The sequence below is a fragment of the Pteropus medius genome, unplaced genomic scaffold (assembly GCF_902729225.1).
Source record: "Pteropus medius unplaced genomic scaffold, Ma_sr-lr_union100, whole genome shotgun sequence".
NCBI classification, from domain to species: Eukaryota; Metazoa; Chordata; class Mammalia; order Chiroptera; family Pteropodidae; genus Pteropus; species Pteropus medius.
In genome coordinates this window covers 19,503,820-19,526,349 of record NW_024340696.1, presented here as the reverse complement: position 1 = coordinate 19,526,349, position 22,530 = coordinate 19,503,820, and the positions used below count along the sequence as shown (strand labels likewise).

At 42.2% G+C, this 22,530-nt stretch overlaps 1 protein-coding gene across 5 annotated transcripts in view; it reads right to left on the bottom strand.

Moving 5' to 3' along the window:
• Positions 1 to 1,024: 1,024 nt before the first annotated feature.
• ATG13 (autophagy related 13) overlaps positions 1,025 to 22,530 on the bottom strand; it is a 40,601-nt gene continuing 19,095 nt past the window's right edge. For 3 of the 5 annotated variants that reach the window (XM_039868482.1, XM_039868463.1, XM_039868474.1), the window contains 14 exons: positions 21,755 to 21,835; positions 21,180 to 21,299; positions 19,098 to 19,144; positions 17,810 to 17,950; positions 14,770 to 14,810; positions 13,898 to 13,994; positions 13,471 to 13,569; positions 12,583 to 12,676; positions 8,487 to 8,623; positions 6,403 to 6,517; positions 5,764 to 5,841; positions 5,436 to 5,552; positions 4,757 to 4,885; positions 1,025 to 3,341 (listed from right to left, as the gene is read on the bottom strand). In XM_039868482.1, the coding sequence (XP_039724416.1) occupies positions 3,264 to 3,341; positions 4,757 to 4,885; positions 5,436 to 5,552; positions 5,764 to 5,841; positions 6,403 to 6,517; positions 8,487 to 8,623; positions 12,583 to 12,676; positions 13,471 to 13,569; positions 13,898 to 13,994; positions 14,770 to 14,810; positions 17,810 to 17,950; positions 19,098 to 19,144; positions 21,180 to 21,299; positions 21,755 to 21,835 (1,374 nt within the window). In that variant the 3' untranslated portion in view covers positions 1,025 to 3,263. Of the gene's footprint in view, positions 3,342 to 4,756; positions 4,886 to 5,435; positions 5,553 to 5,763; positions 5,842 to 6,402; positions 6,518 to 8,486; positions 8,624 to 9,027; positions 9,139 to 9,893; positions 9,993 to 12,582; positions 12,677 to 13,470; positions 13,570 to 13,897; positions 13,995 to 14,769; positions 14,811 to 17,809; positions 17,951 to 19,097; positions 19,145 to 21,179; positions 21,300 to 21,754; positions 21,836 to 22,530 lie in introns of all 5 variants that reach the window. The other 2 variants (XM_039868484.1, XM_039868483.1) reach the window with 2 other exon arrangements.

The following is a 22,530-nucleotide window of genomic DNA, read 5'->3' as shown; positions in this document are numbered from 1 at the left end:
CTGCATGGTCAGGCACCAGGGTCAGTGTCACCTGCAGTTTACTAACAAGCAAGGGCTCCCAGGGCCCATAATGGCAACAGCGGATGGGCCCTATTCTTTTCAGTAGGTCTGAATTTAGAATTTTTAATAACTAGCCTATTTCTGGGGCCTGGCTTCAGCCTGAAGTGGGTGGGAAAGCAACTCATGCAGCAGTTGCCAGGGTGTCAGGCAGTTGGTCTCTGCCTCTGGGACACTGGCTCCACCTTCAGCTCCTTTCCTTCACTGTGGACACAAAATACCCCAATGTGCCCCGATATCTATGGAAAGGCAGGAGCTAGCCTTGCCAGGGCTGAGATGTCTGCTGAAGCCCCCAGGGCCCAGGCAGGAAGTCCCTGTCGGGATCTTCTACTTTCCATGGCTCCTCAAGGCCACCCTGGCTTAACCTGTCAGATCAGGGCAGCTAAACTGGCACAGGCCCGTGACTTCCTGCTATTTCCCTCAACCACTTCCCTTCAGCCTGGTTTGCTCAGCCACAACCCGTCACACTGGTTGGCAAATGGATCCCAGACAGACAACTGGGGAGACCCACACTCCCTGCTCGGCTTCTGCTAGAAACATGGCAGAGACCTGTTAGTCATCTTTCCCTCTGATCCAAAGGCCATCGCCTCCAGGCTGAGTGGTGTGCTGCTTGGTATAGCAGGGAAGAGCGAGCTGATGGTAAATTTACTGAGAATTTACTTCATATGCATGGTGTACGTCATACATCTCACTGAATATTCACATACAAGCCCCTGAAATGGGAGCATTATGGCCCAGGAAAACTAGGCTCCAAGAGGTTTCATGACACACCCAAGCTTGCACAGCTGCTAAGTGGCCCATCCCCAAGACTCAAAACAGCCTGCCTGACTCAGAAGCCTTTCTGTGCTTCCCAATGCATTGCTCTTCCCCTGCCAAGGAGTCTGTTGCTGACCTGGACCTGACCCAGACCTGCACAGGAGTGGGAGGCAGTGGGCTAGGATTTTAGACAACTTGCAGGACAGGAAACTGTAAAGTACAGAAAAAATTTTATTGGAAATCTCCTGAATACATTTTAAAGTATAACTCAATATTCCCAAACAAGGTAAGCTGGAGGAGGGGAGGGACTCCGCCACCTGGAGACAGATGACTGGTCCCTGCCCTGTCCCAAGGTGCTACAGAAGTCGGTCTAGGGCTCATATCTCTTATTAAACAGGGCTGAGGGGCAAGGGCCGGCCTTGACAATTGCTCTGCTCCTCCCAGGTTTAGCTCAGAGTCAGGGCTCAGCCTCCTTGGCCTCTCACTGATGGAGTCCTGAAGAAAGGCTGCTGCCTACACAGGCCAACAATTAGACGTCAAAGAGGACAATTGCTAATAGGCCTCTACATGCTTGGCCTCAAAGGAGGGCAATGGCTGAGACATTAGGGTGAGGGGCGAGGGGACAATCAATAACTTAAAATGGGCCTCCAGCCTTCTCAGTGGTGGGACCTTGGGGGTAAATCTGGCTTGGTTTAGCAGACCGTGGGTATGCTCTGGCCCAAAGATAAGACGGCCACTTGGATACTACTGCTGGGAACATTTCTCTGTGGCAGCAGAATGCATGCATAGGGGCAGGGCTCAGCCTGAGACATCGGAGCCCAATCCAGCCCTCCGAGATCAGCCTTGTAGGTGGGAACAATGTCACATGCATTTACTAACAAGCAATTGAAGGCCATATGCTCCTCTACAGAACAGCTGCTGCCAATGAATACCTAGGAGGGACCAGGAAGAATGGGGCAGGCCCATTTTTCCATGGTCAGGACTACCAGTTAGGCTGGGGGAGGGACAGATATTAGGTGGGTGAGGCTAGGCACTTGACTTACTCAAGTTAACAACACCTGAAGGGTTAAGTCAATCATTTGCCCAGCTTTAGTTTCTCAACAAGGAACCAATGCAACGAGTAAACCTCAGGGCAGTGTACAGGCCCTGGGATCGAAGGAAGGCAGTGGCCAGGTGGAAGGAGGAAAAGGCCCATAACCCAGCCCTGAGAAATAGGAACAAGTGCCCCAGAGGGAGGGAACCTGTCTGGCCTTCCCCAGGCCCACCAGTGTGGCACACATAATGCCCCTTGGGCAACTCTAGAGAGTCATCACCGTTAGCACCCAAGGCTTCCTGGGCCGCCAGAACCAAGTCAGTCACTTTGCAGAAGCTGTGAAAGAGCCAAGGCTCTCACCAGGAATACGTAGGTGTCCAAGGTAAAGCCTGTTGTCAGTTCAAATGCAGAGTCTGGGAGGTTTTGTTGCCCTCAGCCAGCCTTATTCTTGGCTCCCACCTTATATATATGAGAAGGAAGATCCCCAGAGCAGCAACCCAGAATCTGAGGAACGCCTACAGGAGGCCCTGCCCCAAGAAGAGGCACTCTACCTTCCCCAACTGAAAACATCTAAACTCAAACATATTTTCTCTATAAAATATCTGACTTCTCTGAAAGTAATAAATATTTACCATGTTCTATAACCAAGGAGCAGCAACAGGGGGAGCGGGGAGAGGAAAAGAAGAACCTTTGCTGTGACTCCTAATCCTAGAGTCACAGGATTCTGTTTCCATGTCGCTGAGGAGCTGAGCACAGGCAGCCACCAGGGCTGCTCAGACCCTGTGTTAAGGGAGGGGCAAATACAACCTTCAAGGGGGGGAATGGTTGACTTTGGAGTTCTCATCATCTCGGGCAGGAGGCCTGTCATATTGCCAAAAGTAGAGGCACAGGGGCAGAGGGGGAGAGAGAGGAAGATACTAGAACTAAATGAGACAACAAAGAGCCTTCATTCTTCCTCCCAGCACTGTTTCCTTCCTCTTTCTGCCTCCACACCTCTCTGGGCCACCAGCTGGAATGTCAAATGGTTGGTGATAATGGCAGGCAGGCGAGGGGCCAGTTGTAGGGAAGACCCAGGGCAGGGGGCCAGCAGCAGGAGAACAGGATGACAGCCTTTGTGAAGCAGCTGCTGATGGGCGGTGAAAGCAGATGGCCCTGCAGAGGGCCCTTTTGTTACAAAGGGTCTTCCCATCTCCAAGGCCAGAGGGTGAGTCCTCTCAAATGTTATTACTGGGCTTGACTGCTGCCATAGAGTCTCCAGGAAGTGCAAGAACAGGGACCTCTGGGTCCCCATGGGGGAATCCAGCCTCCCCTCCACCTGGCTTGGAGCAGGATGAGGGATGGGAGCAGCTGATGAGTGGGAGGCTGTCTCCGAGGATCGCAAAATGGGGGTGCTGCTGGTACTTGAGGACACCAACTTTTACTGCAGGGTTTCTACAAAGGCATCAAATTCTCGGACATTCTTCTCGTGCACAGCCAGCTTCTCTGGTAGTGAGTCCTGTACCAGGAGGGAAGAGAAGAGCTGCTCACTCAGGTAGGGCATTGAAGAGATAAGCAGTCCAGTCACCCTGGGCTGAAGAAAGGATGCAGCAAAATGCTCAGCTCAGCAGTGCTGGGCTGGGAGAGCAGGAGAATTCAGGGCAGCTGAGCAGGCACCAGACAGAGGGCTTATGTCCAGCAGGGTTTTGTGGGGGCTGAGGAGGCAGGTTTGACAGTACAGCGTAGGAAATCCAAGTGGACCACACCAACAATAAGAGGACACAGCAAAATTAAATGTGAAATATCTTTGGCACAGATTAGACTGACAGTAGAATAAAATTATGTTTAGAACGCTCAAAACTAAGAAAGATTTACAAAAAGACTTCTTCACACCCTATGCTGGGCATCAGAATCCCCTGAGGGCACAGGAACAAGGCAGTCCCCACTATACTCTCAAGAGATTCTGACTTAGCAGGTCTATGGTGAGGCCTAGGAATCTGCATCTTTATACTAGCTGAGGAGCGGGTGAGCTAGAAGGGGTTAAGAGAGAATAAGAGAAGAACCATAAGGAGTTAAGTTTAACTGCCCACAAGTATTGACTATCAAAAAACTCTGATCCATGGGACCTGGTTCCATAGTGTAGCGGTTAGCACATCTGCTCTACATACAGAAAAGTCCTGGGTTCGCACCCCAGTGGAGCCACGGTCCATGGTCTACAGGCATGCCACCCTGAACAAACCCGATGTCTGATCTTGGAAGCTAAGCAGGGTCGGGCCTGGTTAGTACTTGGATGGATGGGAGACTTTCCACCTAGGAAGGCCAGGCACTGTAGGCATAAATAAACTAAAAACACAAACAAACAAAAAACTCTGATCCTCATCAGGTGATCTTTCCACTGATACATTTATATCTGAAGAATCTAAACCATCCCGGAAGTTTTCCTGACAGGGACAAGATATTTGGAAGAGGTGGGACATTCTCGGGCCTCAGAATTTATAAAGTGGCCCAGATACACCAAGACGACCCGGGCAGGTTTGGGAGGTGGGGCCAACAGCTGGTACTGGCAGCATGACTTTGAGAGCCTTCAGATTCCAGTTCCTTCCAAGCACATTTCAAATGAGAAGCCAGGAAGTCAGTCACTAAAAGCCTAAAATCAGAAACCAGACTCTCTGAGATCAAAGCTTTGTTTTGCAGGCTCAGTGGGACCATAGGCAGGTTATTTGTTCACAGTGTCCGTTTTCTCATCTGTAGACTGGGATAATGAGAGAACCTACCTCTTTGGGTTGTTGGATTCATGTAATCTAAAAGTGTCTCTGTCCTGTTACAGGGAGGATGTGAGGTGTGGGAGTGGGGAATTAAAGAAGAAATTTCTAGGTCTGTGGAAAAGGAATGGCCATCCAAGGGGGAAAGGCGGGGTGGGGAAGGATTCCGTACCAAGTCTTCGGCCATGGACTGTGCCCCGACATCTATGGAGAGGCTGCTCAGCTGTGGGGGGTTCTGAAATTCACGATAGAAGGTTCCCAAGTCCATCGGGAGAATGTCATCTTTAGAAAAAGCCGGTTTCTTCAAAAACAAGACAGACTTGGTTTAGCTTACCTTGGACCACAGAGGAAAATCAGAGAAGAAAAATTGAATAACCCTCATTCCTTCCAGCAAATATCAAAGAGGTTCCTCCAGGTTCCTACACCTTTCCCCTCTGGGTAGCTGAATTCTAATCCTGGTGGGAACATTCCTCTCCCCTGGTCAGGGTTTTGCCCCCTTCCTTCCAACTCCTTTCCTTACCACAGGACCATCCACTCAGGCATGAAAAGGACCGACGTGGCTACCACTAGAAAACTCCCATTTAGAGCTGAATTGCATTATGAATTTCAACCAAAGACATGGCACAAGATGCCTAATACTGTTCACTGGCCTCCACATGTCTCCCCAAGCAGAGTTTGAGGGCAGGTTCCCCACATACACTGCATGGCAGGGGAACCCTACCTGTTCCATCCCCTCTGTCTGCACCAGCCCATCTAATCCCTGTGAAAGAAGTCCGGTTCAAGTGCAATGGATGCCTCTTTGTTTATTTCCCCTGGGACAGCAGAGGTCAAGGAAGGTGACGGCAACTTACAAAGTCAATCATAACAAAGTCGTCGTGGGTATTGCCACTGCTGCCCCCACTGGAGCCATCAGAGTGCAGGCTGCCCTGGAGAGGAGACTCAGTCTCTGGGGAATCTGGAGGATTCACCTGGTGTAGAAAGAAGCAGAGGTAGGGGCTGGTTCTGTGCACTGGTTGCAAGTTACTGTTCATGATCATGAGTTATGAAAGGACTCGCTACTGGCTGCAAATGTATAAGCTGAGGGGCGTGGCTAATGGTCTGTGGAGGAACAGTGACTCGCCCAGGAAGGATGACCACTCCGCCCGTCTCACTGGTAACTTTAGTCAATGGTGGACTCACCATGGGGTCGGCATCCTCCAGCTCTAAATTCTTGGGAGCGAACATGGCAAAGGGTATGTCCAAACTGGTCAGGGTCACCTGAAGAGACCCAGGGGAATATTTTAGAGCCCGCCCCTCCCTTAGTTTGCATGCTTCCTTAGAGGCCTCCAGAAGCCTGGAGGTCCAGCATGTAGGCACACCCAGGCTGACCACACCTCCCCTCCCTCAGGTTCCTGTGCTGGCAGAAACCCACCAACCTCCCCCACTTCTCATCACACGCCCACAGCACAAACAGAAGGCAGGGCCCCCCCAGACTCCAGGTATTCAGTCACAATTGTTCTTCACTGGCAGAGCTAAAGAGGAACATCCTATTTCAAGTTAGGCTGAAGCAATGACACGTCAGTGCACAGTGTTTATACTAAATGGTGTCAAGTCGCCCTCTCCGATGGGAGACTCAGCAGATCACAGAACAATAGTTCTTAACTTTCTCTGGAGGATGTCACAGGTTATTAATCCTCTTCACAAAAAATTCACACACACAGACACACTATCTGCATGTCATTTTAGTGGCTGTACAGATCCCAGGCTGAGATCTGCCTGTAAAAGCCTCACTCTAATGGCTCAGACATGCTCACGTGTGGCAGTGGCAGAAAAAATCACCTGGTTGATGGGTTTGTTGACAAAAGCCCCCACTTTTCGAGCAAAGATGGTCTCCAGGACGTCACGGGGAGAGGCCCGTCCCTCACTGCTGTTTGACACAGTTTCGGTATCCTCACTGGAGAAGACAGGTAATGTTGGTACTCATTCTCAAACCACAGCAGAGCCCATAAATCCGCCAAGTTGTGGGGCTGCAGCCTAGGGCAGGAGTTGCCCCCCACCTGACCTCCCATGTGGGAAATGGCAGCATGTGGTCTAGCTGCTGCCACTGTCACCCTCTCTTTTGACTTGAGAGCAGAGGACTACATTTCCTGGAACAACTAAAAATTATACACATGTGAGTGAAATTTAGTGTTACAATTGTATAAACCTTACATAAAATTTAATCTGAAATATCAACAATAAACATCAGTTACCATGCATACAGTAATCATACATATAGGCAAGCAGCACTCATAAACAACTGTAATTTAAATATTAAGCTATTATAGACTCAGACTCAAGATTTTAACTCTTCTCTATCTTCTTATTTGTTATCTAAAAATACCATTAAGACTGTATACAATGTTAAATATAAGCCTTACATCGCAAGGGACACTGCCATTATTCTAAGATAAGAGTCTCAGACTTGACTCTCTAGATAGCCAGAGCTTTCTCCACCCATGACAAATCACCGGGGATGAGATCCTCCATGCTCTGTACCACGTTCCTTCCTCTCTCCTCACCCCCAATCATCCCTCCATTCAGCAAGGTCTAGCAATGACACATTCAATGTGGCGGCTCCCATTGTCCCCCATCTCCAGCCCTCCAGATTGATGCTGAGTCCTGGATGACAGGAAGGCTCCAAGCAGCAGAAACAGGGGTCCATATTGTGGCTGCCAGACCAGCAGTCATAGCCCTCAAGAAGCAAGGGATAGGAATGCTCCTTAGGCCAAAAGTGGGGAGGAGGACTGTGTACTCCGACTGTCCTCTGGACTCCAGCCAGCAGGGAAGACCTGCACTAAGGAAAGGCCTGAGCTTGGACCACCGTATTTAAGAATCCGCTACACGGGGTCCTATCTTTAGCTACCCTCAGACGTGCCCCAGGAGTCGAGGCTCAGAAAACTGAAGTGTAAAATGACTGACAGGATCTTCCTCTGATTATTAACAGGAGGAAGGGTAAGTTTGGGAAATCAGGAATGAAAGTAATTATTCTTCTTGATAGATGGAGCAAAAAGATCTTCCCAAACAATTCCCTTCCCACCACTCCACTGTGGGAATGAAAAAAAATATATACCAGGAATTTCTATTATCCAAAAGTTCATTTAAGATGAGGATGTGGTGGGGCAACTAACGTCATTATCTCTGGGGCCTTCCAGTCAAGGGAGGACAGGTCAGATCGAGACAGCCTCAGCTTCCCATGGGAGAACTTAGAGTGTAATGGAAAGAGTGAGCTGGACTTATAGTCCAAACAGCTAGGCTTGTGTCGGGCCACTCTGCAAACTGACTGCTCCAGGCAAATTACTTAACCCTTCTGGGATCCTGCTGTCTTGTAAAAGAAGATGCAGGGTGGGATTATAAGAACATTCATTTTCTACCTAATCAATGTCTTTATAATTTGAATTTCACAGAATGTATTACTTCTGTAACCAAAAAAGACAAAAATTAAAAAAAAATTTTTAATGAGGAAAAACAGTTGTTTCTAAAGGATCTCCCTGAGGCACTCACATAGCAGAAAATCAATCCCAACTACCACCGCAGGCACATTGTGGCTCCAGGCTTCAGGATTATGATAAATATCCTGCTCTGGTCCTCAAGAAACACTGAAGACTGACTTCAAGGGAATAAATCTTGGAGTAAGAGAAAAACATCTGAAAAACTCCTTCAGATAAGAGCCAAGCACCTGTCGTTTGCTGTTAGCTTCCTTACATACCAGCTGCAAATAAGATTCTTATCAGGAACTTAAAAGATTCCACATTTTGGGTGCAAATGCCAAGCCTGAGCCAATGCTGAAAGCTATTCTTTCCTAATACCAAATAAGCATACGTGTCAGGGAAGAGAGGCCTCTGGCTGGCCTGAGCAGCGGCAGAGCCAAGACGTGAACTCACCTGCTGGAAGGTGTGGCAGCACAGTGGGCCCCGTCAGAAGGGGTGTAGGTTGCCAATCTCTCCTGATCAGCCTGGGCACCGTGGGCAGGCTGGTTGGGAGCAAGGGGTACCCCACCTTCCTTCCCAGGAACCATTAGCTTTGGGGAAAAATGAAAAAATACAGTGAATCGTGGCAGTGTCAGGCAGGAGGGGACACTCACGGCCTAGCATGATGGTATCTGCTTTCGAGCTTTTCCATCACCAATGCTGCCACCCAGTGGGCAGAGGCCTTGGCTCTTTATCTTCTCTGGGACTCAGTTAATGGGAGACATGCATGGCAATGACTACAGAGGGAAAAGGAAAGAGAGAAAACACTTGGGAAGCTCTTCTTTCCTTTCTGGAGTCTAACAGGTCCCTTTCTCTCAGAGTCATGTTAGTCCTCCAAAGTCACAGAAGAGCTTTGCTTTGGAATAAAACTGATGTATCAAGAGGCCCCTCAACTGCCTCAGGGCAGGAGAGGCAGCACAGGAGCCCACAGGGTCCTCCCCATCTTTAAAGATACCTGGTGAGGGTGTGTGGTGTTTAAGCCAGCAGCAAACACTACTGGATAAGCCAGGTCAGCTGATCCAATGCCCAGGGCAGCAGGCTGATAGGAAAGGCGAGAGCTTGAGAGCTAAGCAAGAGAAAAACAAAGAGGGGCAGAGGAAAGGAGGAGGACAAAATAGGCAATCCTGAAGTACGACTAATGATCCAGATCAGTAGAGAGATGAGGAATGAATCCCAGCCCACATCTTCATGGTACAGGGGCCTGATGTAAAGGTTCAAGACAGATCAGGCCATTACTTTGTAGATGAGACATCAGAGACTTGTTGCAGTGGGGTTGAGGTTCCTGGCTCTGCAGCCTTCCAAAGACCTCAAATGAACCCCTCGCTCCCCTTTACAAAGGGGCTCAGCTAACCGTTTTGGTTTCCAGCCCAGAAGAATGTGGAACACAAGCCTGGGCAGAACTTGGAGGCAAAGTTATCAGTTTTTCCCAGGTCATTCTATTTTCTCCTTTGTCCTTGAGGACCCTTTAAAACAGAAGGTGTCTTCTCTAATCACACCCTCCATCACCACTGGGTATGGGAAGGTTCCTATTTATGTTGAAAAAAAAAAAGAATACTACTCTTGGGCTATTTATTTGGAAATAAGATATAATTAATTCCCTATATTTTTCACATCAATGGTAGGAGGAGGAGGGACAAGTGAAAAATCCTATTTTAGGCTGCTCTGCTAGGGATGCGTCCTATTAAAAATCAATTGCCAAGCCTCAAAATAACCAACAGAACACTTGGGGACATTTAAATGGCTATACTCTATACTTTATTTACAATTTTTAAATAAAAAGATACCATCTGATATATCCCCTTATTCCCAGTATGGACTCACTTGATGGGAAAAGGCCAGTCCAGCCATAGGGACCCTCAGGGTATCCGTCACCACAGGAGTAGGGGTCTGAAAATGTGCCTTTGTGACAGTAAACACACACTGTGTACGGATACAAACAGAGACAGAAGAACAAGAAAAAAGAAAAAGGACTTGAGAAAGAAGTGAAGAAACTCCGAAGGGGCAGTAGCAACAGAAGCTGAAATACACAATGGAAGTCAGGCGTGAAGCAGGGAGAAAGCTGCATGACCGCCTTCCCAAAAGGACAACTTGGAAGGGTCTGAAAAGATGTTTATCCCAGGGTGTTCCATTGCATGCGTGCCTCCCTGAAGAACAGGTGGAAAACAAAGCTGAGTCAAGCTGGAATGACTTGGCAAACCAGGGAAACTTGAACCAAGCATTGGTCTGTGTTTAGTCAAGAGGACTAGGAGGACATTAGAGAACAATCTCCAATAAGAAGGGCCTGAGAGCAGACAAGGTGTGCTCAGGATGAATGAGGATGTTGAGATTAAACTGTTAGAGTGAAGGTCTTTTTCTGGAGACCCAGAATCTTCAGAGACCGGTTTAAACAGTTGACATTGTTGGCTGGAACTCTGTGTGTTCTCATACTCCCTGATGGTGTAGGAGAACTTGATGGAGTAAGAGCTAGGGCACTTTGAAAACTCTTATGATTTCAAAGCAAATTCTGGGCATGATGATTATTTTGGATCTTGCTGTTCCATCTTTAATAAGTTTCACCAATTAGCTGATTAATGCTTAGTACTGGAGTGGGAACCTTAAGTCACAGCAGCAGGATCAGGGTCGCAACTATTTCTTGACTCAACTCTGCCCAAATGATGATGATTCTTGTTTTGTTGGCAAAATAAACGTCACATTAACATGTATTTATTGGACTCTAGTAAAAGCTCAAATAGAAGTTGTTGAATAATTACGCAATTTCCTAAGCTAAACCAAAGAAGAAACAATTTCAGTATTTACGGGAATGAGAAAACCTGATGGCAAATGATTTTCTCTCTCTGTTCAAAATGAGTATTTCTGCACCAAACTGTACCAGCTTGATTAGAGGTGCTCAGGGATAGGGACAGAGCTCACCCATGGGGTGCTCAATATTGATAAGATCTTGGTGTGATCTACTTTTAAATTGTGAAAACACACTGAATCCATGAAAAAGATAGGTTCTTACACAGGTCAACAAATTTTTATGAAAACATCAGAAACTACTAAACTTCCCTTTACTTCTGGAGTTGGGTCAAATGTCCACTGTATCAGAGAAAAAGATAAATTGATTTACTAAGGCCCAGCTTCGCCATCCCTCATAGCTCCTAAGTTCACAACTTTATTGTTTATGAATTTATCACTTGTAAAACACAATGAAACTGTTTAATAAACATTAAGCTTGACATATTCACATTTTGATTATCTAAAAAATAATCTACTCCCACTAATGTGTACTATTAAGGAAATGGACTTTCCCCCTTTTTGGGGTCTGATTGCTCTAGGCCAGTAGTGTGCCAGAAGCTACACTCCCAGGGCAATGGCAACACTCACGCTTACGTATATTGATGTGGGGAGGGGAATACCAATCCCCATACCCCCAAACCAACCTATTAGGCAACTTTACAATAAGAACTTCTTTAACTCTAAATTGGGACAATAGAAATAATAGTATCTGTGGAATCTGTAATGTCTTTCACACACATTTAAGTTAGCTTTTGTGCCTAACTTCTACTTTTGAAATGGATTAGAATCATAATTGTAATCCTGTATCTCCTAACGGCCAGGATGAGATAAATTTAAATTTTTTCTTAATTTAATAAACAGAGAAAATAACTTGTAGATAGCCAATTAATTTGCTGAGCCCCCAAAGTAAGAGGGTGAAAGGGGTATTCTGGAGCTAGTTTAAAGGAAAGTAGAACTGAATTGGTCTAGTGCCTAAAGTGAAAGACAGGAGAGGGAATAACAGGGATGATGGGCAGGTAGAGCAGGAATCTGCAGGCGATGAGGCAGGTGATGAATGACAGGGTGGAAAGAAAGAAATATGTCTTGAAATTCAGTCAGCTGGCAAAAATGATTCCTTAGCTGAAGCAGTCTCAGTAGAGTATATTATACAACAAGGCTACATAGGTACCTCCTCTGGGGAAGCTAACATTGTTTGGGGCCTGAAATTCAGTCTGACATTGAAGATGGACTCAACTGGAGAATGGTTCAAAATGTTCAGATAGAGAATGTAGATAGACAGAAATCTATGTACACTATTAAGAAAAACTGCATTGCTGGCTTCTTATTGGCAATTTATGCTAAATAGTTATTTGTTCCTTTTGTGCTCCTTCCATTATTAGGAACCATATTTACCACTTCAAACGAGAAGTAGCTACCCAATGAAAAAGTATAGGTTAGAGGATCTCTCTGGTATGAGAATGCATGTGGAATTCCGTGACTGATTTTCTAGGGAATTTTAAGATGTCCCCAGGAAGGTAAAGATAACATGTAATCTTATGGGTTAAGAATGGTTACAGACTAAAATACTGCAATATTACCTACTGGATAAAAGGATCTCCCTCATCTCTTAAAAGAAGCCCCTCGAAACAATCGCCCTTACCGCCACCAAAAGAAACTAAATTTTGACACCATTTCATAAGGCCCATATATGGACCAAATAACTACCACCACCCCAGAACCCATTTCCCCCTACCTGGGATGGAGGCGAGGTGGAAAAAGAGGTGGTACACACTTCTTGAGAATCTTCCACTGAAGGATATGTTACTCCAGTGTCCTCACCAGCGGTTCTATAGTGAGGGGAAAAGAAATCATGAATTTTATGGTGATGGCAATCAATTTTAGAAAGGACACAAAGGGAGGTTACATAAAGATGCAGGCTGTGACGATTGTTTCAGGCAGAGTTCATAATGGCAAGAGAGCTGTGTTGAGTCCTTCAGAATTTTAAACATTTCCAGAAAGCAGCATCAAGAGGTTGACAATGGCTTTTTTTAAACCCAAACATCTTACCTGACATATCATTTGAGAATATTTTCTTAGGCATAGCCAGTGTTGGGGCCAAAGAACTGTCAGCGACACAATGCAGGGAAACAAAAGTCTAGACTCCAAAGACAAACCTATGCAACTTCACAGGTCTTTCACATACACGTAGTATCCTTCCTGACACACATCTATCCCAAATTCTAGAGAATACTGTTTTCTGGGACCTAGACTAAGAGATGTCTGATTCTGACGTACAACTGAATTATGCAAATAGCAGCCTGAAAACCATTTAATTGGCAAAGGGCATTCTATAAGTTACTGCCACTCTTATAGTCTCTAGGTAAAATCAAATGAAAAGTCAAATCGCTACTGTCAAGATCCAACATGTCCAAGAATTTTGAGACATTCTGTATACCCCAAGTCCTGGTGTGCCTTACAGGCAGCAGCACGAAAGGAAGCTAGCCATTCTTTCTCTCTCCTTGTGGTGTCTCTATCTGTGCTTTCTGTCCATCAGTGACTGCTAATAAAGGTGCTCTATGTACCTGTGAAAGATGGATGCTTCTGCCTAGCAGTTTGGGAAGGTACCTGTCACATTCCTCACCTGTAATTGCAGGGGTGCATGGTAGAGGAGCTGGGATAGGGACGGTCCACAAAGTGATCAATGATAATCCCCATGATAGGTGGGGTCCTCTCAAATTGCCTGAAATGCAATAAGATTACGGTATTTGTTTGAATGGCTTGCCAGCCCCGCTGAAGGCCTCAGAAGGCCCCCCACCCAATACCTATCAGCAGGAACCACTAGAGCCTTAACTATTGCACCTCTAAATATAAACCACCATCTCTACATTGTTGGCTCTGCAACACTCAGATTCTCTAATCTGGAATCTGAACTCTCTATTTTATACTTTAAAAGGGGACTGATTTCAGCAATGGCAAAGCTGAACTGTAGGCTTAGCCATGGAGTTTGGGTGAGAAAAAATTTAATATCTTTGGAAGAGTTCTTTTGGATTCCAACACCCTTTCCTCACCTGGTGGACATGAATGCCAAGTTAATTCTGTAGGCACAAGAAAGAGTAATGGTGCCCACAGGGGTACCCACTGTCCCAACACGAACTGTCTGGAAACCTAGGAGAAGAGATAAACAATTAGCTTTTTTTCCAGAGAATACTGACATTGCCCCCCAGTCTGTCATTCCGTGAATCATTCAACCTATACAATCTCTGGTATTATCCACTTAGCACCTTGAGGGCAGCGGTCTCGATTTCGTGTGTGTGTCTCTGTGTGTGTGTTTATTATTTTTTTCTTTCAATTAATTTTATATTGACCTAATACTATCAGGAGAAACAGCATTCTATTTGCAGATAAAACTACCTTCAAAGAGGTAAAACTTATTAATACTGAAGCTTGAGTGAGTCCTAACCAACCCTGCCCAGATGTGTCACATATCCAATGAGACAGCAAAAAGGCACTAGGAGTTTGTCACTCATATTTATATTTGTAAATATGATTCTTTATATTTAAGAAGTAACGGCAAGTCCACTCAAGCTGCCACCTCAGAACTAAGTATGGAAAAGAGCCAGGGCCTTGCAGGTGATACTTCCAACCAAGCTTTCCTGGTTTTCTTGGTTTCATTTCCAATTTTTCAAAACTGATGTTCATCGCAAACATTTAACATGCTCATTGTAGAAAATCAGGAAACCAACAATTGTATAAAGAATAAGAAAGAATACTGAGTTATTGGAAATTGGGGAAAATTATTCAGTCATTTCCCTGGCAGCTGTTTGGACCACCTACCTCTTTTCCTTATTCATATTATACATATTAAAATCACAAGGTACATATCATTACAGGCAGCACACAAGCTCTTAACACTACAAATGTGTTTTAACCTAATACATACCTTCTCCTAAGCCACTCAGCTGAACTTCCCCAAAATATATTCTGTAAGGAAGAAAGAAGAAGAAATGTTACCTGATTCTTTATTCTAATGGCCTCTATAGCCAAAACATCTAGAAACAAAATAAACAAAACAAACCCTTCTTATCTGTATGAACATCCCTCCTAACAGTGTATATAGAGAGGTTTGGTTAAAAAAATGAGGAAAATAATAATCAAGTGGAAACTGCTATTTAAGTTTCTTCTTCCCACTTCTGCAACATGTTTTTAAAGTATATCTACTAGAAAATAAAGAATATATAAATAAAATTGGCAAACAGATCTGGAACTAATATTAGAAAGTACTAGTTTTCTTTTAATTGAAGTATAACTGACATATAACATTATATTAGTTTCAGATGTACGACGTGATTCAATATTTATATATAGTGAAATGATCACCACAATAAGTTTATAACTGTCACCATACAGTTATAGAACTTTTTTTACTTGTGATGAGAACTTTTAAGATCTACTCTTTGTAATTTTCAAATATGCAACAGAAGGTACTAGATTTTGAAGAGTGGTTTTCAATTAAAAAGAGCTCTCTGTGCTTGTCAAGTCATTCCAAAGAAAACTGGTTAAAAAATTAGAAAATCTTTTCCACCATAGAATAATTAAGTGAGAGTATTCTGAAAATATAAATATAGTAGAACCTTTCCACCAATCTTGGAAGGCCAGTCTATGTTAGCTAAAAGTCTAAATTAGAAAACACTCAAAATATATTTTTTCAAGTAACATTGTTAAAAACTAAACACCAACGATGTACAAAGCCCTATGGTTAAGTGTTACAAATGAGATAAGGATAATTCAGGGATGAGATTCAGGATAAATCTGAATCCTAGGTCTCAGATTATAGCCCCATTTGGGAAAAAAACATCTGAAATACATGCTCGAAGTAACAGCACCATAAAGCAGAAATCAGCAAACTTTTGTTAAAAGGATTAAATAGTAAATATTTTAGGCTTGGGGGCCATATGGTTGGTGGCAACTATTTATCTTTGTTGTTGTCTTGCAAAAGTACCATTGATGATATGTAAACTAATAGGGTGGCTATGTTCTAAAATATAAAAACAAGCAGATGGTCTGTTAACTACTTTGCTGACTCCTGCCATAAAGTAATATAGAAATGACGTTAACGAAGTGTTGCCAAAAGAGATTTTGCTAGATACCCTCTAATAAAAGCTGACGCTTAATAGCTCACTACAAATTTGAATACTGGTACAGTGCTTAAAACAACCTAATCATGTTAAACCTTTCCTTGGCTAGACTCTTTATGCCATTCAGATGCTAAGCAAGTTTTCTTCACAGATAGTAGAGTACAAAACATTAATTCAGTTTTGAATGACAAATCTAGGATGTTTTTATAACAATGTAATTCTACAATGACATAATCAAATCTAAAGGGTCAAGGAGAAAAATGATAATACAGCTTTTAAAAAAAGACAAGGCTATTCTTTTATGGTATAAAGCTATACTGTCAACCTGTCGACAACAGTATAAAAGGGAAAAAAAGGAGCCAAATCTACCTCTGAAACCACTTTTCTATGGTTTAAACCACAGTTATTTGCATCCAAAAGTACTTCTAAATGATAAACAGTAATAAATACTGTATTACTCCAAAGATACAGGAGAAAAGAAGACTTTAAACACTAATATGAAAAGGACTAGAAGTCATAGTTAACTAAGCTGATGATTAGTAGCGTAGTATGGCTACTTATAAAAAAAAAAAATGAAGGGGCCTTAGCATAGGTAAATGGGAAGTAAGAGTTAGAAAGTAATCTTTCTTTTGTATCTGAAAAGTCTAGTAGTTTTCAAATGGAATACTGAACTTGAAACCTAGGAAGACTATAGAGAAGACTAGAAAAATGTATTAAAGACTTGGAAAAATAAACATGGGTAGGGTTGCTAGATTATTGCTAAGAAAGTTAAAGAATAACTTGATAATTAATTATCTCAGGTACTGGATTGTTTCAACAGAACTAGTTAAGTCTCTAATCCTTAGTCCTTCCATCCTGCTATACTAATTCTTCTCAAAATCAGCTCTATACATGTACTCAAAAGGCTAAATCCAATGGCTCATCACTAATAGGAAAGAAAAGAGTCTTGGATGATTTGAGAACTTCTGGCTTTCCATGCTCTGCTCTCACAATTTCCTACATATCCTTTAGACCGCTACTCTGGTCCACTGGACAATCTGAGTACAGCTCACACCCCACCCCTACTTCTGTGCCTTGCCATCTGTTGTACTCCCCACCCAGAATGATCTTTCTTCCTCACTTCTACCAGCTGAAATTCTCTCTGCCTTAAGGTCTAGCTTAACGGCCATTTTCTCCATGAATCCTGTCTCGTTTCTCCCAGCCAGAACAAACTTTCTCTTCCTGTGTTCTCCCAGTATTTTTTTCCTGATACTACTATGCAGTTTTCAAATCCTGCTTTTTCTGTAATTATACAAGTACCAAATTGTTTCCCCCATTAGATTAGAAACACCTGAAAGGCAGGGCCTCTGTATAGTTCTTCCTTGGGCCTAGGACAATGCTTACATTAGAAAGGTACTCAATAAATAGGTGTGGAGGTGAAATATTTCAAGATACTCGGTTCTTTACATCCACAAATGACTGACTAAAAACAAACTGAATTAGCAATTTGTTAGACAAAAAGTTTTAATTTAACTCGAGAATACAGAAGGCTATGGACTCTTCCCAAAATAGTCTATTTTTTAAAGTCTTAAGCTCCTTTTCCAGCTTTGAGATGTGTATCAGTAGGACCTCAAAATCCAAGAAGGACAAAATACAAAAGGACAAAGAACTTGGTAGCTTTAGAAAGCTGAGGTTCATAAGGGAGAATGGGTAGACAATCAAAGTAAAGCTATAGCATCAACTACCCAAGCATTCGTCTGAAAATTAATCACAGAATACCTGAATAATACCTGAATGCCAGTTAGACAATATGTAAAGCGATGAGGCCAACCAGTGAGTCAAGAAGTAAGCAGCCACGCTGTTTACCTGTACAATATGACATATTCATGCCCTTGTTTTCTGGAGAGTCTGTAAGCTGGTGTCACTCTAGTTATAGCAAGGAGAGACTTCAGCAGCAATGACAGTCTGTTGTACACTGTGTAGGAAACTTTGATTTCTTTATCACACCTGCAGAGCACATAGAAACTATCAGCATTCTCCTATTCAACTAAAGTAAAATGAAAAAGAGAAATGCAAATGATATAAGATATTATTTTCCATCTAGTGATGAAGATTAATTTGTTGGCATTATTCCTACATTCTGATAGAACATAAACTGCTTTGTCCAAATATACTATTCACAGAGTATTACATTCAATAGAGATGGCTGCAAATTAACACTGGAACTGTATAAGATTAAATTTATTATGAAAACACGCTTTGAACTAAAAGTATAAGTATTATAGAGTTCTTTGTCAGTTTATCAACGGATTGTTGAGACAAGGCAAAGTTTCATTTTCATATGCATTAAGACACTGGGAGATAGGCCCCAAAAGGCACCCAATATATTTTTTCTAGCTCTGAAGCAGTTATCTAAGAATTAAAGCAACACACTTAAAAACAGTAATTCAATGTTGCTATTACATTACTGAAGGTGCAAACATAATTTCAATGTACTATCTCATGAGTTGTCTACCTCTATACATCTAACAGGAAATCTGAAGGAAAGTCTGGCACTAAAATTTTGGAATATAACCTGGCAATTCTGCTTTCTCTTTTTTTAAATACCACATATACTTATTACTATCAATTTTCTTTTGATGTGTTGCTATTTCCTCAATTTTCCTATATGTATACTCTTCTTGAAAACTGAAACTTCAGACAGGAAGTAAGCTAATCTGTCTTGAAAGAAGAAAATGTAGGAGGGAAAAAACATGTATTTTCAATCCACGACCAACATAATATGTAAAAAGGAGTCGTGAGGGGACATCTTATTGGATGTCTGCCACACAGAAAACAGACAAAATAGAGAAGTCATGTTATAAGAGCTCCCAAAGGATTTAATCAAAGAACTATCTGTACTCCGGGAAAACAACAAACCCTTTTCAGCTTTCTCTCTGCTCTTTTCCCTGTGGTGTCTGAGTCTCTCTGGACTGACACTCCCTCTGAAGGTCATCTCTGTGCCTGGGCTGGAAGCCAAGCATGAAGCAAATTGTAGCAAAGACCTACTGATTTTAAGTGGTCAAAACACCCTCCATAACTGATAACAAAGCCCTGCTTTTCACTGCTTTATCCTCAGCCACCACAACCAAGGACCCTAAAACAGAGCACTTACTTTTCATTCATTTCAAGACACCAAATTTCTAGCTCCATGGAATCTCCCTGTATATGGAACCAATGAAAAATATTCATTTTATTTTTTTTTTAGTTACCTTCTTTTTTCTTATAACAAAGCACTGTATACAATCACTATAAAATATATTAGAAAGTATGAATAAGCAAAAAAGAGATCAGTTTATAATCCAATCATCCACTTTACTAAATAAAAGTGAAATTATACTATATATACTATTTTTATTGATTTTTTATTAATAAATACAACATGGAATTGTCCTTATAATTAAAAATTCTGCATTGTTTTTAACAGTTGCATAGTATTCCACCATAAGGCAATCATTTTATCCCATCATACTTGGACATACAGGTTGCTTCTAATTTTTTACTATTACAAACAACATTGTGATAAATAGCCTTGAGACTAAAACTTTGCACATACTCTGAACTAATTTCTTAAGGCAAATTTCCAGAATTAGAATCATTAGATCAAAGGGTATTCATACTTCTAAGACTTTTGCTATGTACTCTTCAGAAAGGCCTACACTTTCAATGATGGAGAGGGCCTTTCTCTCCAACTCTATAAGGGGTATTTTTAGGTGACATCCACAATTAAAGAATACCTTAACAAGCTCCTTAAAATCTTTTTATCTCATGTCTTTAGCCAAACTATTCAGAGTCTCTCTGTGTTACTCTGAACAGACTTAGTCTAGTGGGTGGGAAAGAAAAAAATAAGACTAAAGCCAGAATCTCTCTCAACCCGGTAATAATCCTATGTGTCACTGAGTGAGAAGGATAGTCCCATACCTTTGAAAACAAGTAACCTTTTTACTAATTAGTTTGAAAGGGCTATTCTTTTAGGTTTGGGAGTAAGCTTGGGTTAGTTTGTGGAATAGAGAACTTTTACTGGTTCCAGATCAAATTTAAATATGTATCCTTAATATATATTCTTCTCATTACATTGTCATTTCTAAATGACATAATGAATTTTGAATCCCCCCCGCCCCAAAATTAAGGAATGACTGGATAGTAGGAAGAATCCAAGACAAGTCGGTGTGGTTTCTCTATGACAATCAGAAGTTTATGGTCCTATTTCACAGATGCCTGGGAGAGGAGAGAGTTCTTCTAAGGATTACTTTGGGACTCCCTATGGATCACTAAGAAAAATAAATTATAGTATAAACTGGCAATTCAATAAAGAAGAATAGGAAGTTTTTTAATTTGGTCCTAAGGTTTCCATGGAATAAGTAGTGACATCATTCATTCAACAAAATTCACTGAGAGCCTACTATGTGCCATCCCAGGCACTGTGTTAGGCACAGAGATGATTATTTATTTATATCCTGCCTCATTTAGAAAAGAATTTGAAGAACCACAAAGATAAATAAGATGTGGCATAGCTGCTGACCTCCAGAAAAAAAGTGTAAAGTATGAGTAGGAACATATGATGATCGCCTACTGTATATCATGTTATCCAATTTAGAAATAAGAATTAAATGAAAAAATATTGTAGCCCTGCAAGACTGAAGTGTCAGTTTGATGGTGTTGGTGAGAGTGGGATTGAGTAATTTGGCCAAAGTCACTCAGCTGGGACCTAAACTTGGGTCTATATAGCAGCAAACTCCATCTGCCTTTCATTATACCATGCAGTCTCACAATCCTGTAATGGAAATAGATTAATAAACATACAAGTAACAATAACAGCCTTGATCTTAACACAGAACACAGTGAGCAAAAAATATTTTTAAAAAATCATAATATAGCAAATTATTCTCTAGAAACAAATATAAACAAAGCACATGGGAAGTCTAAGGGGAATAGTTTCCTCTCCCTCTAGAAAGGGGAGATTTTCTAGAGCATATGAGTCTTGAAGGATGAGAACATCTCAATCATACATGATATATGTGAAGATGAGGGCAAAGCCTATTCCAGGTGGTTGGAAGAACAAGTACAAAAACCACGCCCCCCCGAGAGAATGATGAGAAGTTCAGAGAAGAAACGGGCAGAAATCAGGCTGAGCTGGAACCAGAGTGTGAAGAGCTTTGAGTGCCAAATTAAAATGCCATCCTGGCCAGAACCTTACCTCAGAAGTCTTGAGTGAGATCTCCACACACATGGATCTCCCGACGGCGGGAAGCTGCCCTGCCAGTGCCTTCTTTGCTTCATGTGTAACCTCTGGGATGTCTTTGATTGCTAAATTGAACTAGAAAACAAAAGAGATTTGGGGTTAAGCACGCACATGGAACATTATGGAAACATAAAGTAGTCAGACTGTATGTTGGGTACTGCAGGCATTGCTTTGACTGATTAAGAACATTCATTCACTTCTTCCTTCCCCATCTGAGATATCCTGCATCAAAGACCCAAACTGTGGTTGGTTGAAAATGCTAATGACCTATTACAAGGATTAGGTAACAAGATATTTTTGTGTTCTAAAGACTAAGCTTTTCACCTATTACAGTAGAAAGCCAAGAGCCAAATAAATCCAGGACTAACATTCGATGAAGAACAATACTTTCCAAGTGATTGAATCAAATAGAATTAGATATTTTAATGTTATGATTTAGTAATCCTATTAATAGTATTCCTTATTATTGTACTGTAATTCTTTGTGACAAAGGCCATAGTACATCCCTTAGCAAAGAATAGGAATTTTACCCAATCTGAACCCGTTGGGGATGAAGATGAACGAGTACAAATCTTCTCACCAAGTCGAGCCTGGACAATCACTTGAACAGTCTAAAAAAAACCAATCAAACAACAGAAATTAATTTGGCTCCCCATCAGAGTTAAAATCCTCCCAATGTAGGCTTAAAAAGATGCCAATGATCTTAACTATACTTTAGGAACTAAAAACATTCAAGAACAGATAGAAAAAAATGCTGCACAAAAAGAATACTGTAAATATTCCTGAGGATATAGTACCAACCAATTAGAGGAATTATAGTTTGAGGCTTGGAATCTGTAATATTCTAACATGGCAGAAGGAAAGTTGCACATGGTGGCTCTGACTTTCATAAAGAAACAAGTCAAACTGTAGGTTTAAATATACACTTATGTAATCATAGTAGATTTAAACTAAGGATTCCACAATTATTCATCCTTTGGCCCATATGGCAAAAGTATTCCAACTAATTTTACAACCAGAATCTACTGCATGAAATTTTCTTACATGGCAAATGTTTGAGAGGAGGGAATGATAGAGGTGGAAATGATTTTTAGATTTAGGAAAATATAACTTCCAAAGCATTCAAAATTCAGTTTGAATTCCTCATTTACCCAGAATGGAGCCATAAATGAAAGTTAGACATTTCAGAGTTAGTTGATGGTTTGGGAAAGACGCCCAAAATGCTGTCCATTCCAGTCCACCACAGTCTTTGTTCCCACCCAAGGGGACATACTGTGCCAATAACCTGGCATAATAGTTTGACATT